Source organism: Nuphar pumila, chromosome 12, assembly GCF_984573655.1.
Source record: "Nuphar pumila chromosome 12, dmNupPumi1.hap1.1, whole genome shotgun sequence".
Classification (NCBI taxonomy): Eukaryota; Viridiplantae; Streptophyta; class Magnoliopsida; order Nymphaeales; family Nymphaeaceae; genus Nuphar; species Nuphar pumila.
Window position 1 is genome coordinate 42,338,573 of NC_143260.1, and position 13,472 is coordinate 42,352,044.

General features: G+C 40.1%; 1 protein-coding gene and 1 non-coding gene across 2 annotated transcripts in view; one reads left to right on the top strand and one right to left on the bottom strand.

Annotated features, from left to right (window-relative positions):
- LOC149820837 (mitochondrial import inner membrane translocase subunit TIM14-1) overlaps nt 1–12,455 on the bottom strand; it is a 67,741-nt gene extending 55,286 nt beyond the window's left edge. Inside the window, exon 1 of the mRNA XM_089982578.1 lies at nt 12,316–12,455. Within this exon, the coding sequence (XP_089838704.1) occupies nt 12,316–12,318 (3 nt within the window). The 5' untranslated portion in view covers nt 12,319–12,455. The remainder of the gene's footprint in view (nt 1–12,315) is intronic.
- A 586-nt stretch (nt 12,456–13,041) lies between these two features.
- LOC149820838 (small nucleolar RNA Z195/SNORD33/SNORD32 family) lies at nt 13,042–13,122 on the top strand. Its single transcript, XR_016426907.1, has one exon. It is a non-coding gene; the product is annotated as a small nucleolar RNA Z195/SNORD33/SNORD32 family (small nucleolar RNA).
- The last annotated feature ends 350 nt before the right edge of the window (nt 13,123–13,472 follow it).

Consider the following 13,472-nt stretch of genomic DNA (forward strand, 5'->3'; position numbering starts at 1 on the left):
AGGCACTCGAAAAGAAAGGAATCCCACGATCCTCTATCACCAACCGAGCTCTGATACCATGTGAAAATGTCTACGAAGAGACAATACGCATACGAGCACAAATACTTTATAAAAGATGTGCACGAAGGCACTCTCACAACACTTTAACAAAATATGCAAAAAAGCGTAAAGGTAGCAAACATGCACTAAGGCATGTATTTCATAGAAAAAGAGCAAATGCTTGAGACTCTCAAGCTTACTGAATAACAAGGAGGAACACCCCTATTTATGCAAAAGAAAAGAGGTGCAAAGGGGGGCTCCCAAAGGAGTCGTTGGGGGCCCCAACGACTCTATTGGGGGACCCCAATGCACCTTTATGAAAGGCAAAAAAGAAAAAAGAAAAAATAAAAAAGAAATACAAAAAATAATAAAGAGAGAAATTACAACATATTCCAAATGGAATATGCGCAAGATAGGAAATTACAAGAATACCCTTTTTGGGTAAGGTGAGAAAATAAAATATATAAATATATATATTTATATATATAGAGATACATATACATATAATATATTATATGTATATGTATCTCTATGCATATAAGTATATATATTTATACTTACAACAAAGGATTTTGGAGATACATTTTAAGAGCCTCGGGGCAAGGCGCGCCTCAAGGTGAGGCGTATACGCCTCAGATTTCAACTCGGGTCCAGATCCAAGTCACGGGCATCGGTTCAATTGGATGTTGGAACTAACAAAACCCTAAATAAAAGAGGGGGCTTTCAGAGGGTTTTGTTATCTATGCTACGACCTCCCCACGTCGACGCGGAGAGGCTCTGCCCGGTGAACTCTCTCTCTCTCTCTCTCTCTCTCTCTCTCTCTCTCTCTCTCTCTCTCTCTCTCTCTCTGAGTTTGTTGTTTGTAAGGAAAATGGGGTTTCTCCTTGGGGTTTTGATTTCCTCATAATTGTTGAATCGTCCAAACGGAGGATGAAGAGGATAGAGCGTTCCAATCCATTTTATATCGTAGAATTCCGGCTCAAAATCGGCAGGAAAACCAATTCCTGCTTCAGTTTCCCGTCGGAAACAGCGGTTACCTGCCCCAGATCTTTCAGATGAATACCCATTTCCCTATCTGTAAATTTTTCGGTTGCTGAGACTCTCTCTCTCTCTCTTTGGGACGAATATGCAATGTTATTTTCTTTCTTTTATCCTACTATTTATCTTGTAATTGTTTTCGCTACAATATAAGCCGAAGTAGATGGAATAACCATATTAACCCATCCGACTGCATTTTCTTTCTTGTTAATATCGTCATTACAACCAATCCTTTATTTTGATTTTATGTTGGTCTTGTTTTAATAAAATAGTTGGCCAAAACGATTAAATGTCGATACTGATACTGACAACATTGGGGCTTTGTAACGAATATTGCAAGATTTATAAAAATCTCACGATAATATCACGAGAAATTGCCTGAAAGTTTAAAATGACAATTTTTTGTGTGATTTTCAAACCGTGACAAATATCGTGATATTTACCATTTAGCAGATATTTATCACAAGTTTTTCATTTTTAAATGTGTTGTTGCTTTATCAATAAAGCAATTTTTATTTATTTATAATTTTAAATATTTTTTATAGTTTTTTGTTTTTAATTTAAAAAAAAAATGAAGCTTACGCTTTACGCCTCGAGGCTTACGTCTCGCCTCAGATTTTGGTGGAGCGCCTCGCTACGCCTCAATGCTTTTCACAACACTGAGCTACACTTTCTCCCGGTATAACCTTACAATCGATGCAACAACCCCTATCTCTCTTTCTAAGTAGGAAAAAAATCTATCTCACTCGTATTAACCCCACTTTTAAATGTTACTAGGTGAGACTCCCTCTTCCTAAACCAAGTATTTGCTAAGATCATATCATAGGACAAACCAAAATCTAAAATCATTTCTTCACTTTCGTATCTTTCTCCTATGCCATAGCCTCCATGGATACTCTCAAATCCATCTCTACTAATGCCTACATGCCCATTAAGGTCACCGCCGATGAAAAGTCTTTCTCCATAAGATATCCCTTGTACTACTCTATCTAAATCTTCCCAAAATTGATGCTTAATGGAATCATCTAAACCTATTTGAGGTGCATAAACACTAATAATATTAATAATATCCGAACCTAATACTAATTTAATAAGTAAAATCCTATCACCCTTCCTACGGACCTCAACTACATTATCTATAAACTCACGACTCATAACAATCCTACTCCATTCCTATTCCTATTTATTCCTGTATACCAAATCTTATATCCCCAAGGTTCTATCACTTTTGTTTTCTCACCTACCCATTTGGTCTCTTGTAGACATATAATATCAATATTTCTCCTACACATAACATCTACTAACTCTATCAACTTACCAGTTAAAGATCCTATGCTCCAAGTGACTAACCTAATTTTATGGTTTTGGACTAACTTCTTTACCCCCACCCATCCAACAAAGTGAGGGAACCCTTGCCTATTTGACACCACACCCGGGCGCCGGTGTGACGCGTCGCTTCCGGGCGACGACCTAGCAACCCTTGCCCATTTATCACTGCCTCCGGGCCTATAGAGTACAGCGTGTCGCTCAGTAGGGAACGCCCCAACGAAATTCTCATATTGGTTCATATTCATAAGGTATGACTAAGTTTTTATGCTAGTTGTCACAGGCCTACCGCAACCCTCCTCCTTTATCCGGGCTTGGGACCGGCAGTGTATAACTAAACAGTTATACACAGCAGGGTTGAGATTACAACAATAAAAAGAAGAATGACATATATATGTATGAAATAGCAGAAGCAACAACAAATGAAATCAACAAGGACCAGGATCGCGAAACTGCGTCCTGGAAGTAAAAGACAAGAAAGGAAAGTGCAAAAAGAAAAGCCTTGGCACATACAACGCGACGGCAACGAAAAGTAAAGTGCAGAAAGAAAACGGGACCAGGATCGTGAAACCACGTCCTGCAAGTAAAAGACAATAAAGAAAGGTACACAAAAAAGAAAGCCTTGGCACATATAGCGCGACGGCAACAATAAGTAAAGTGCAATAAAAGTAAAGTGCAGGAAAAGTAAAGTGCAGGAAAGGACGTACATATATACTATATGTAAATGTTTTAATTTATTGGTTAAGTCCTTTGTTTTTAGCAGTTCATTGTTCCTGTTCTTTTTTACGCAAACCCCTACCTAGAAGGGGTGCGAGGGTCTATATGCTTGCAAGCGTAAGTGATCACTGTCTCGGGCCACGCAGCACGAGAAGGGTCTGTGGTGCAACCTGCAAAGCTAAAAAGGTTAACACGCCATAATACCACGAGGGACGGGTCCGATAAGACTTGCAGTGGTACCGGATCCCAAAAACTAGGGGAGGCAGGGAGTTCAACTCCCTGCACAAGAAAGACAGAGGCAGCAAGGTAGGGAAGGGAGCAGAGGCTCCCTGCCAAGACCACCTCAAAAGAAAATTGGGTAGGGGGCAGAACCCCCTCCTGACGGGAAGCAAGAAGGAGAGCAGGGGGAGCTTCGCCCCCTGCCGAAAAGCACAAGGCAGGGGGGGCAGAAAGCACAAGGCAGGAGGGCTCGCCCCCCTCCCCTTCTGCCGGAAAGCACAAGGCAGGGGAGCTCGCCCCCTGCCGAAAAGCACAAGGCAGGGGGGTGAAACCCCCTGCCAAACAACACAAGGAAGGGGGCGAAACCCCCTGCTGGAAAGCACAACGCAGGGAGGCGAAACCCCCTGCCAAAAAAACACAAGGCAGGGGGCTCGCCCCTGTCGGAAAGCACAAGGCAGGGAGGCTCGCTCCCTGTCGGAAATCGCAAGGCAGGGGGCGAAACCCCCTGCCGAAAGACACTGAAAGGCAAGGGGCTCGCCCCCTGCCGAAAATCGCAAGGCAGGGGGGGTGAAACCCCCCTTCCAGAAGACACCAAAAGGCAAGGGGCTTTCCCCCTGCCGGAAGCCACCATCCCCTCCTGCTGAGGCTGCAGGCGGAGGGGTTCGCTCCCCCCTCTCATGCGGGAAACAGGAAGACAAGGGAGAGGGGGACTCACCTGGAGGTCGCCGGAGGAGGCAGACGGTGCCGGACGGAGCTGGGTAGCGGGCGTCGGAAGGCATCGGCGACGGCAGGTGTCGGCGACGGCAGGTGGCACGGACGGCGAGGAGGAGGGAGCCAGAGAAAAAGGGGAAATCGGGGCGTCAGGGAGAGGAGAGGCGACGAGGAGGGGAAAGCATTTGATGCTTCCCCCCCCCCCCCTCCCGCCTGCTTCATTTATAAGCATAAAATAGGGGGAGCGGGCGTCGCTCGGTAGGCCCTTACGGCCTACCGATAGCCGTCCTCTTACAAGGCTCGGATCCGGATCCGACCCGGGACCGGAATGATTAAAAAAAAAATCTTTTTATTACCGAAGTACACTGAGAAAACTATTTTCAATAAGCTTCAAGGTCCTATAATATGGCCAGGTCTGCGATATGTTCCCAAATTTGGCAGTCCGTCAATATTTCCTCAATGTTCTCCTTTACTTTCCCCCTTCTGTTCTATGGCCACCCACCAAAACCAAGCTAGAAATAGATACATGTCTGGCCAACAAAGAATATTCAATGAGATGTAGTATTTGTAAGATTGTGCCCACCGTCGCTAGGTTGGTGCAAAGAAGGGAGAAGACGCCTGTAAGAGAGAAGGAGGTTGCGGCAATGAGTGGTACGATCCTCAAAAAGGATTGTTCCCTATATGTTATACTTATATTAAAATTAGATTGGGTCTGGATATTATATTATATTACATTAGATCCAGACCCAATACAAACAATAGAATAAAAACATGGATTTTGGATCCAGATCCAAACCCATAATAGGTACAATGATACAACGATCCAGTCAGTCTTAATATCCTCCCTCAAGTTGTGCATGGTCATGCACCATGGATAACTTGCTCTTTAAGAACCAAAATTGTATGTTGGTAAGACCGTTAGTGAACAAATCCGCCACCTGCTGAGTCGTCCGAATATAAGCAGGTTCAACTTCCATGTCTTCTACTTTTTACCAAATAAAATGTTGATCAATCTCTATATGCTTTGTACGACTGTGATGAATAGGATTGAAGGAAATCTGGATGGCACTCTGATTATCACACAAAAGAGTAGTGGGTAGAATGGTTTCTCCTAATTCTACCAAAAGATGTCTCAGCCATGTAACCTCTGTTGTAGCTGCTGCCATAGACCTATACTCAGCCTCTGTACTGGATCGTGCAATTGCACGTTGTTTCTTGCTACTCCATGCTATTAAGTTTCCATCAATAAAAACACAATAGCCAAACACTGACCTTCTGTCATCTGGATCTTCAGCCCAATCAGCATCTGCATACACAATTAGTATATGTTGCTCTTCTTTGGTCTTAGATTGATGATAAACTAAGTCATCCCCAAGTATTCCCTTTAAGTACCAAAGAATTCTCTTGATAGCATTCATATGTTCTGTGTGTGGATCATGCATGAATTGCGAAACTTGATTCACTGCATACACAATATCAGGTCTAGTGAAAGTGAGATACTGAAGCATACCCACGAGGCTGCGATATTGTCTGGGATCTCCATATGCCTCCCCATCTAGAGCACTGAGTTTATGATTCAATACACTAGGAGTGGACAGAGGTTTACAAACATTCATACCTGCCTTATCCAGTAAATCCAAGGTATATTTGTGTTGAGTTAGCGAAAGCTATCTATCCTGCCAGTCTACTTCAACCCCCAAGAAGTAACGCAGAACCCCCAAATCTTTCATCTTAAATTTTTGACTCAAGAGAGTCTTTGTAACTTCTATATGTTCATCAGAATTCTCAGTGATAATAATATCATCTACATATATGAGAAGTAAAGTATTGACCTGACAATCTCAAAAAATGAATAAGGAATGATCGAGATAAGATCGAATGAATCCATGTCGTTGAACTTCGATAGAGAAGCTATCGAACCAAGAACGAGAGGCTTGCTTTAGCCCATAGATGGCTCTTCGTAATTTACAAACATGAGTGTTGGGACTGGATTCTGCATAACCAACAAAGATAAAATTAATCGAATTGTTCCCATCTTGACCACTGGGCTAAAGGTCTCATCATAGTCTTGCCCATATTCTTGAGTAAAGCCTTTGGCTACAAGTCTCGCCTTGTAGCGTTCAATGGATCCATCAGGTTTGTACTTGATCTTATAGACCCATTTAGAACCTACAACATTTTTGTTTGAGGATCTAGGGACAATCTCCCAAGTTCCACATTCATGCAAGGCTTATATCTCCTCATTCATGGCTTCAATCCACTTGGTTGACATGTATGCATCTGAGAAGCTGACAGGTTCATCTTGCTTTTCAATCTGAGAAACAAATAATTGCAGATCTGTAGAGAAGTTGTTATAGCTTACCCATCTCTCAATAGGATGGTGAATTCTTCCAGTTCGTCTGGGTTGCACATCAATTGGCTGATCATTAGTCTTGTTTCGTCGTACATAGACGATTCCTTGAAATTTTGCGGCATCTGAAGTAGATATGCTAGGAACCTGCGCATTTCTCAATTCTTCCATCTGAGGTTCAATACCGGTCTCACTCGGTTCAATAGGTGGCGTGTGACATGAGGAAGCATCATATGTCTCTATCTGGTTAAGCAACTCAGTGGCAAGCCACGGCTGGTACCACTCAACGGCCTCGTTGTGTCCATCTACACTTCCTGAGTGTTGAACAATGGTTTCATCAAACACAACATTTCGTGAGACTCTGATGCGATGAGTGATGGGGTCATAGCATCGATACCCTTTATATTGGTCAGCATATCCCACAAACTTGCACACACAAGCCTTGTTCTGAAACTTATTTCGTTGAGAGCTATCAATATGAACGTAACATATACAGCCAAACACTCGCAACTCATTATAATCGGGTTGAATCCCGAAAAGAGCAAAATAAGGGGATTGGTTCTTTAGCAATGTCATGGGTAGACGATTTATGATATACTGAGCTGTGTGGAAGGCCTCAGTCCACAAACTCACAGGAATGTGAGTGTCATGCAACATACTCCAGGCACTTTCTACAATGTGCCGATGTTTTCTTTCCGCCACACCATTTTGTTGTGGTGTATGTGGGCAAGATATACGACGACTTATTCCATTATCTTGAAGAAATTCAGTAAATTCCTTTGATAGATACTCACCTCCTCCATCACATTGAAAATGCTGAATTTTAGATGAGAATTGATTACAGACTGAAGCGAAAAATGAATGAAAGAGTTTGAACACTTCAGATTTATGTTTCATAAAATAAATCCAAGTATATCTAGAGTAGCTATCAATAAAGGTTACGTAATAGCAACTACCGGATAAAGAAAATTGTGGGGCAGGACCACAAACATCATAATACACAATTTCAAAAGGTACTGAAGCTCTTTGATTTATTGAATTAAAAGGAAGAACATAACTCTTGCATATTTGACAACTGGAACAAAGTGAAGTATCAGACTCAACACTCAGACTAGACTCTGAAACAAGTCCACGCGACACAAGTTTCTTAATGAAGGAACCATTACAATGACCCAAACGACGATGCCAAATCTTTGGCTTATTACACTGAGATAAACTAAAACAATCTTTAGACGACACTGGCTGGACTGGCTGAATGACAGATGAATTTGATGAAGCACCACGAACAAAAGAAGAAAGTTTCTTGAGGATATACATGTTTTCTTGTTGTTCTCTTTCAATGAACATCTTCTTCGTGAGAAGATCCTTGACACATACAGAATGAGTGAATTCAACAGAAGAATTAGTATCATCAACAAATTTAGAGACAGAGACAATATTCTTGACAATACTTGGAGAATGATAGACATTGGACAAATTTAGAGAAGAATTAGGGAAGGAAAGGTTAACATTTCTAGTGTGAGATATAGAGTGAAGAGTACCATCTCCAGTTTTAATATGAAATTTTCCGCGATAAGGAACAGGTTTTAAAATCTTACCGACATCACCTGTCACATGCGTTGCAGCCCCAGAATCAATGTACCAAGTTCCTTGCTTATTTTGCTTGAAGCTTAAACTTGAAAGAGCAGATATCAGAAGATTCTTTACATTATCCTTTTCATCATCTTTCGTGTCTTCTCCTATTCTTCCTCTGTGAGAGGATCCTGCACCATTGAATTTTCCCTTGTTCTGTGGATTGAACCAACAATTAGCTTTGATGTGCCCCTTTTTGTTGCATTGAAAACAAGTCGGTATGTTTCTAGAGCTCTGATTCCCTAGGAAAGAATTAGGTGACACGTTGGGCGTAGGCAATAATCCTCGTCCTCCTTGACTATTCCTTCCCTATCCACGTCCACCTCGAAAGCCTCCACGTCCTCATACTGACATCATCCCTGTAACCAATATATCATGGTGGCTGGAGTGCATCTTTTCTCCTCGAATAGAAACTTCATATTGTAATAGCTTCGCGCAAAGATCCTCAAAACTTGGTAAAGAAGAAAGGCATAGGAGGGATGTAACCAGCATGTGATAATCAGATCCAAGACCATTTAGTGCCTGTTGAACTTTCTCTTTGTCAGAAATTTCACAGCCCACCATGGCGAGTTGATCAGTGATGGTCTTGACTTTATTCATGTACTCTGTGACTGACAAGTTTTCCTTCTTTAAGAGCTGAAATTCTTTCTTCAAATGTAGGATTCTGGCCTCTGGAATTTGTGAATAGGCTTGCGCCAACCTCTGCCATAGCTCCATAGCAGAGCATTCGTCGGGAATGCCCACTAATACCTCTTGGGAAAGAGTAGAAGTAATATATGCCACAACCGCCTGATCCTTTCTCCTCCATACTGTGAATTCTGAATTACGAACCAATTTATTGGAAACCTCCCCTTTATCATCTCTCTCCTCTTGCAAAACAAACTTTGGTGGTATAGGGACAGATCCATCAAGATATCCAGAGAGATCCAAACTCCTAATAAAAGGCAATATTTGCCTCTTCCAAGTTAAGTAATTCGAGTGGGTGAGTTTCTCAGAAATAAGTTGACCAAGGAAGCTAGATGGAAGAGAAAGAGAATCCATGAAGGAAATAAGAATAAATGGAATTGAAGAACGGGGAATATATCAACAAGACAGTCCCACAAGTTAGAGAAACAATCGGTGTTCACGACCTTTTTTTTTTTTAGAAACAGGTCACTGCTTCTCGAATACCTTTAGTGGACTGCACAATTAGTACTGGTCAGAAGCTCCACAGATTATCGCAGACTCCAAAATGTAACGTCAGGTTTGACAAAATTGGGTATACGAGTTTGAAATCCAATAGATGTTGTAAGATGAGAGTTCTGACGTGGAGAGTCAGAATTGATGTTAATGCAAGGTAGATGCACCAATCAGATCTGATGCACCAATCAGATCCAGGTGCAACGATGAAGGGGTAAAAGAAAATTTTTTTGTGTGTTTGCAATAGGAAGAGACGAACTCAGATCTGGAACAAAATCAGATCTGGAACGAAATCAGGTCTGGAACAATAGAAGATGGAATGGAAATAAAGAATCGATGAGAAGAGAGGCAGATCTGAAAAATCAAATGTAAGAATCGGTAAAAAAAAAATATTTTTTTTTGCAATAGGAAGAGACGAACTCAGATTTGGGACGAGAATAGATCTAGAACGAAATCAGATCTGGGACGAAATTAGATCTGGAACTAACACAGATCTGAAAACCCAAAGATTGAATAAAGAATCGAAGAAAAAAAATTGTGTGGTTTTACTAACCTGGAACAGAAGATAAATCTCTCGAGTTACTTTCTGGAATCGGATTCACGCCCTTAAACTGAAATCAGATGCGAACCCGCTCTGATACCATGTAAGATTGTGCTCACCGTCGCTGGGTTGGTGCAAAGAAGGGAGAAGACGGTTGTGAGAGAGAAGGAGGTTGCAGCAATGAGTGGTACGATCCTCAAAAAGGATCGTGCCCTATATGTTATACTTATATTAAAATTAGATTGGGTCTGGATATTACATTATATTACATTAGATCCAGACCCAATACAAACAATAGAATAAAAACATGGATTTCGGGTCCAAATCTAAACCCATAATAGGTACAATGATACAACGATCCAGTCAGTCTTAATAGTATTTGGACCCAAATCTCATTTCTTTTTCTGTTCTCATCTTGAGAGCATCTTTGGCTGTGGGAAAAAAATAATCTAGCCACCAAAAGGAATATCCACGGGATATGGCATAGGTCCACAGGATTCACTTTTCAATCCTTTTCTTTTTCATTTTTTCTAGCATGTCTATGGTCTGTGTATGTAATTCATTTATATTAAATAGATCTATATGGAAATTAAAATTAACATATTTATTCTTAATCTATATAATGTAAGTAATGATAATATTTCTTACTTATTTTGATGGATTCTTTATTTATCAATAAAAGAATCTACACGTAAATGAGGTGAATGTGCATTTACGTGTATATGTGTGCTCATGTTTGTGTATGTGCATGAGGTAAATGGTTTCACATGTAAATGTTCAAATTAACAAACACAATTTATTGATTTAAGAAATTATGTCATAATCTTCAACTTAATGAACTTGATGGAAATGAACAAATACCAGGAAAGGAAACAAAGGGTTACCTTACTGATATGCTATGTTGCTAACCATGACAACATATGACAATTTAAAATTCCTTAATTATGAAAGTTAGAATGAAGCTCATACATGGCTGATACATATTAGAGTATGCAATAAGAGAAAATGCCTCCTCATTATTAGGATTCAACTACTCAAGGGGACAGCAGTTGCATCCATATCTATCATGTTTTGAGCTCAAACAAACAAGAATGTAATTTCATCTGTTGAGTTTCAGAATAAGTAATGCATAAGTAACACATTGAATGTGGATATGGTTCTAGTATTTGAGCTATGCAAGGTATATGAAGAGTTTAATATTCTGGATTATAGGGATGTAGAAATAGTGGCAAATTAGTGTGAGTAGGATTTGACTTTAAAATAGCATTGCAGTTTAAAAAATCACAATTTGTTTAATGGCTTATAAAGGTTAGCTGCCTATGTGTCAGAATAAATTGTTTTACAACTTTTGATTTTTAGTAAGCTCAAAGGAAAGGGTGAACGAAGTGTGACTCTTGGCCATACTGAAAATACCTGCAGAAGTGAAGAACCCATGTACCAAAACATAGAAAAATCAACTAATCTGGTTTCTCAAATGAAATGAGCAGACAGATTGAATTTAGATTCTTAAGAAAAGGATGGTGATGCCCTTCAATGATAATGCTACTAATGATACATAAATATGAAGTTCTTTTTCTTTCTACTATTTTCTTTTGATGGCTCTAGCACTAGATGTACTGATATTGCAATTCTTAGGAACCTTCATCATGCACCGAACGCTAAAGACTCTGTAACTTTTTGCCATGTTGTGCATTACATAATCCATTCAAATCTTAGACAAGAAGTTTCCAATTACATGAAGCTTTTTGTTGGTATCATCAGCATGTCACAGACAAGGTCTCCAGAATGAACAATTTTAGCTTCATATTTCAGTGCAAGAAAGCACCTATGAAGTCAATAAACAATCTAGTATCGACATTCATTCATTCTAAAGCACAGGTGCTTAAACTCGGCGACCCTACACTTCCAAATAGTTCAGTACAAGAAAACACCTATTACGTCAACAAACAATCTAGTATTGACATCTATTCTCAAGCACAGGTGCTTCAACACAACGACCCCAACTTTCCAAACTCTAATCTATGGGAGACTACCATTATCTCTTATGATCCCCTCGAAGCTTCCAGCCAACAAGTAATACCACTCGACTTTATGACAAAAACCACAAGTTAGCAAACCAATAAATTTCTGGTTACGCAACTTGTTTCAAATGATGTCGTCCCGCTATTACTGAAGCCAAGGTGCTTTTGTACAAGTTTTAATTTGAACCGTGATGAGACTGCCTCTGCCTTCTTCACTAAATGAAGGATCTAAGACCATTGTAGCATGATAAGACTTGTGAGAGCGAAAAAGATACGAAACCCTAGAAATTAAATCCTTGTGATCTACACAAATAAATGCATCACTACTGCATGAATGGGAAGCATTTAAAAAAAACATCATAAAAATGGAAACAAAACTTTTCCCCTTTTTCCGCCCGACCAAACGATTCATTCTAGCGTATGATAGCAACTCCTCAACAACAACGGCCGCCTTTGCGAGGAGCCACGGCACTAGAATCTGGTCTTCCTCATAAATCTTAACAAGGACATTAGAAATAATGGGGAATTGAATAAAAACTCACCATGCCTGCTAGACGTTTTTTACATTAAATCATCGATCACCATTCCGATTGGATCAAAAAATCAGGTGGGGTGAGCTCTCTCTCTCTCTCTCCTCTCTCTTGCTGCACTGGACTTCACTCTCCTCTCTTTTCTGTTTTACTCTTTGCCCCTACGGTTCCTTTCCTAAGATCCAAAATATGGCTGGTGCAATACAAAGCTCAGAACATCTTCTTCCCCAATAGGGATGGCAGTGGACCGGCCGCCTCGCCCCGTTTGGACCGGGGATGAAGGGAATGAAACGGGGGATGGAGGTTAAAATTCATTCCCGTGCGGGGGTGGACTTACACTTTCCCCCGCCCCGCTCCATCCCCGCTCCCATTAATAATATTATTAAAATACCCTAAGTTAAGTAATAAAATTACAAAACAACCATGTTTATATATACTTCTAACTTACTAACCCTAACCCTAAATCTTATTAGACAAAATATTGTATCATCCCTACTCATCGTCGCCGCCCAAAAGAGAGAAGGTAAATTTTCGTTTTCTTCTGTTATACCATCTTTGAGAAGCTGCAGCCAGAAGCCCTTTTTGTTATGTAGAAGTAAAAAATCTAGCCCTGAGTTTTGTACATTTGAAAGGATTACCATATCTCACTATTTTTTTTGTTTCGCCATTTTCTATTTCTTTGTGTGAGTTTCTTAATTTTGGACGTTAAATCTTTTTTCAATTTGAGGTACTGAATTGGAGAGACGTGATGATGGTTAAACCCAATCAAAATTGTAACAAAGTGATGAATCTATAACATGCACTACCATCTGATCTCTCTCTCTCTGCGTTAATTTGTTTTTGTTGCTTCTATGGGATTTTGAAGGGTCTATCCGAGTGTGCTCATTTTCTTTAAAATTGCATTGGATCAAGATTTCTATTTGTTGGTAGGATAAATGTGTGTGACCAACTGCGACCTAAAGTTTTCTTGTCTGATTTTTTATGTTGATGTAATCAATGATGATATCGAATTTTGTTATTGAGCGTGACAATGATTATTCATTAACCATTCACCATCTTTTGGCTGAGGTTGCACATAAAAATTCTTTTTTTTTATCTGATTTTTATCTATTCTAAGTTTAGATTATGGTGGAACTACTACTGTTTTGCTTTTCTCGTTAATTGCTTCA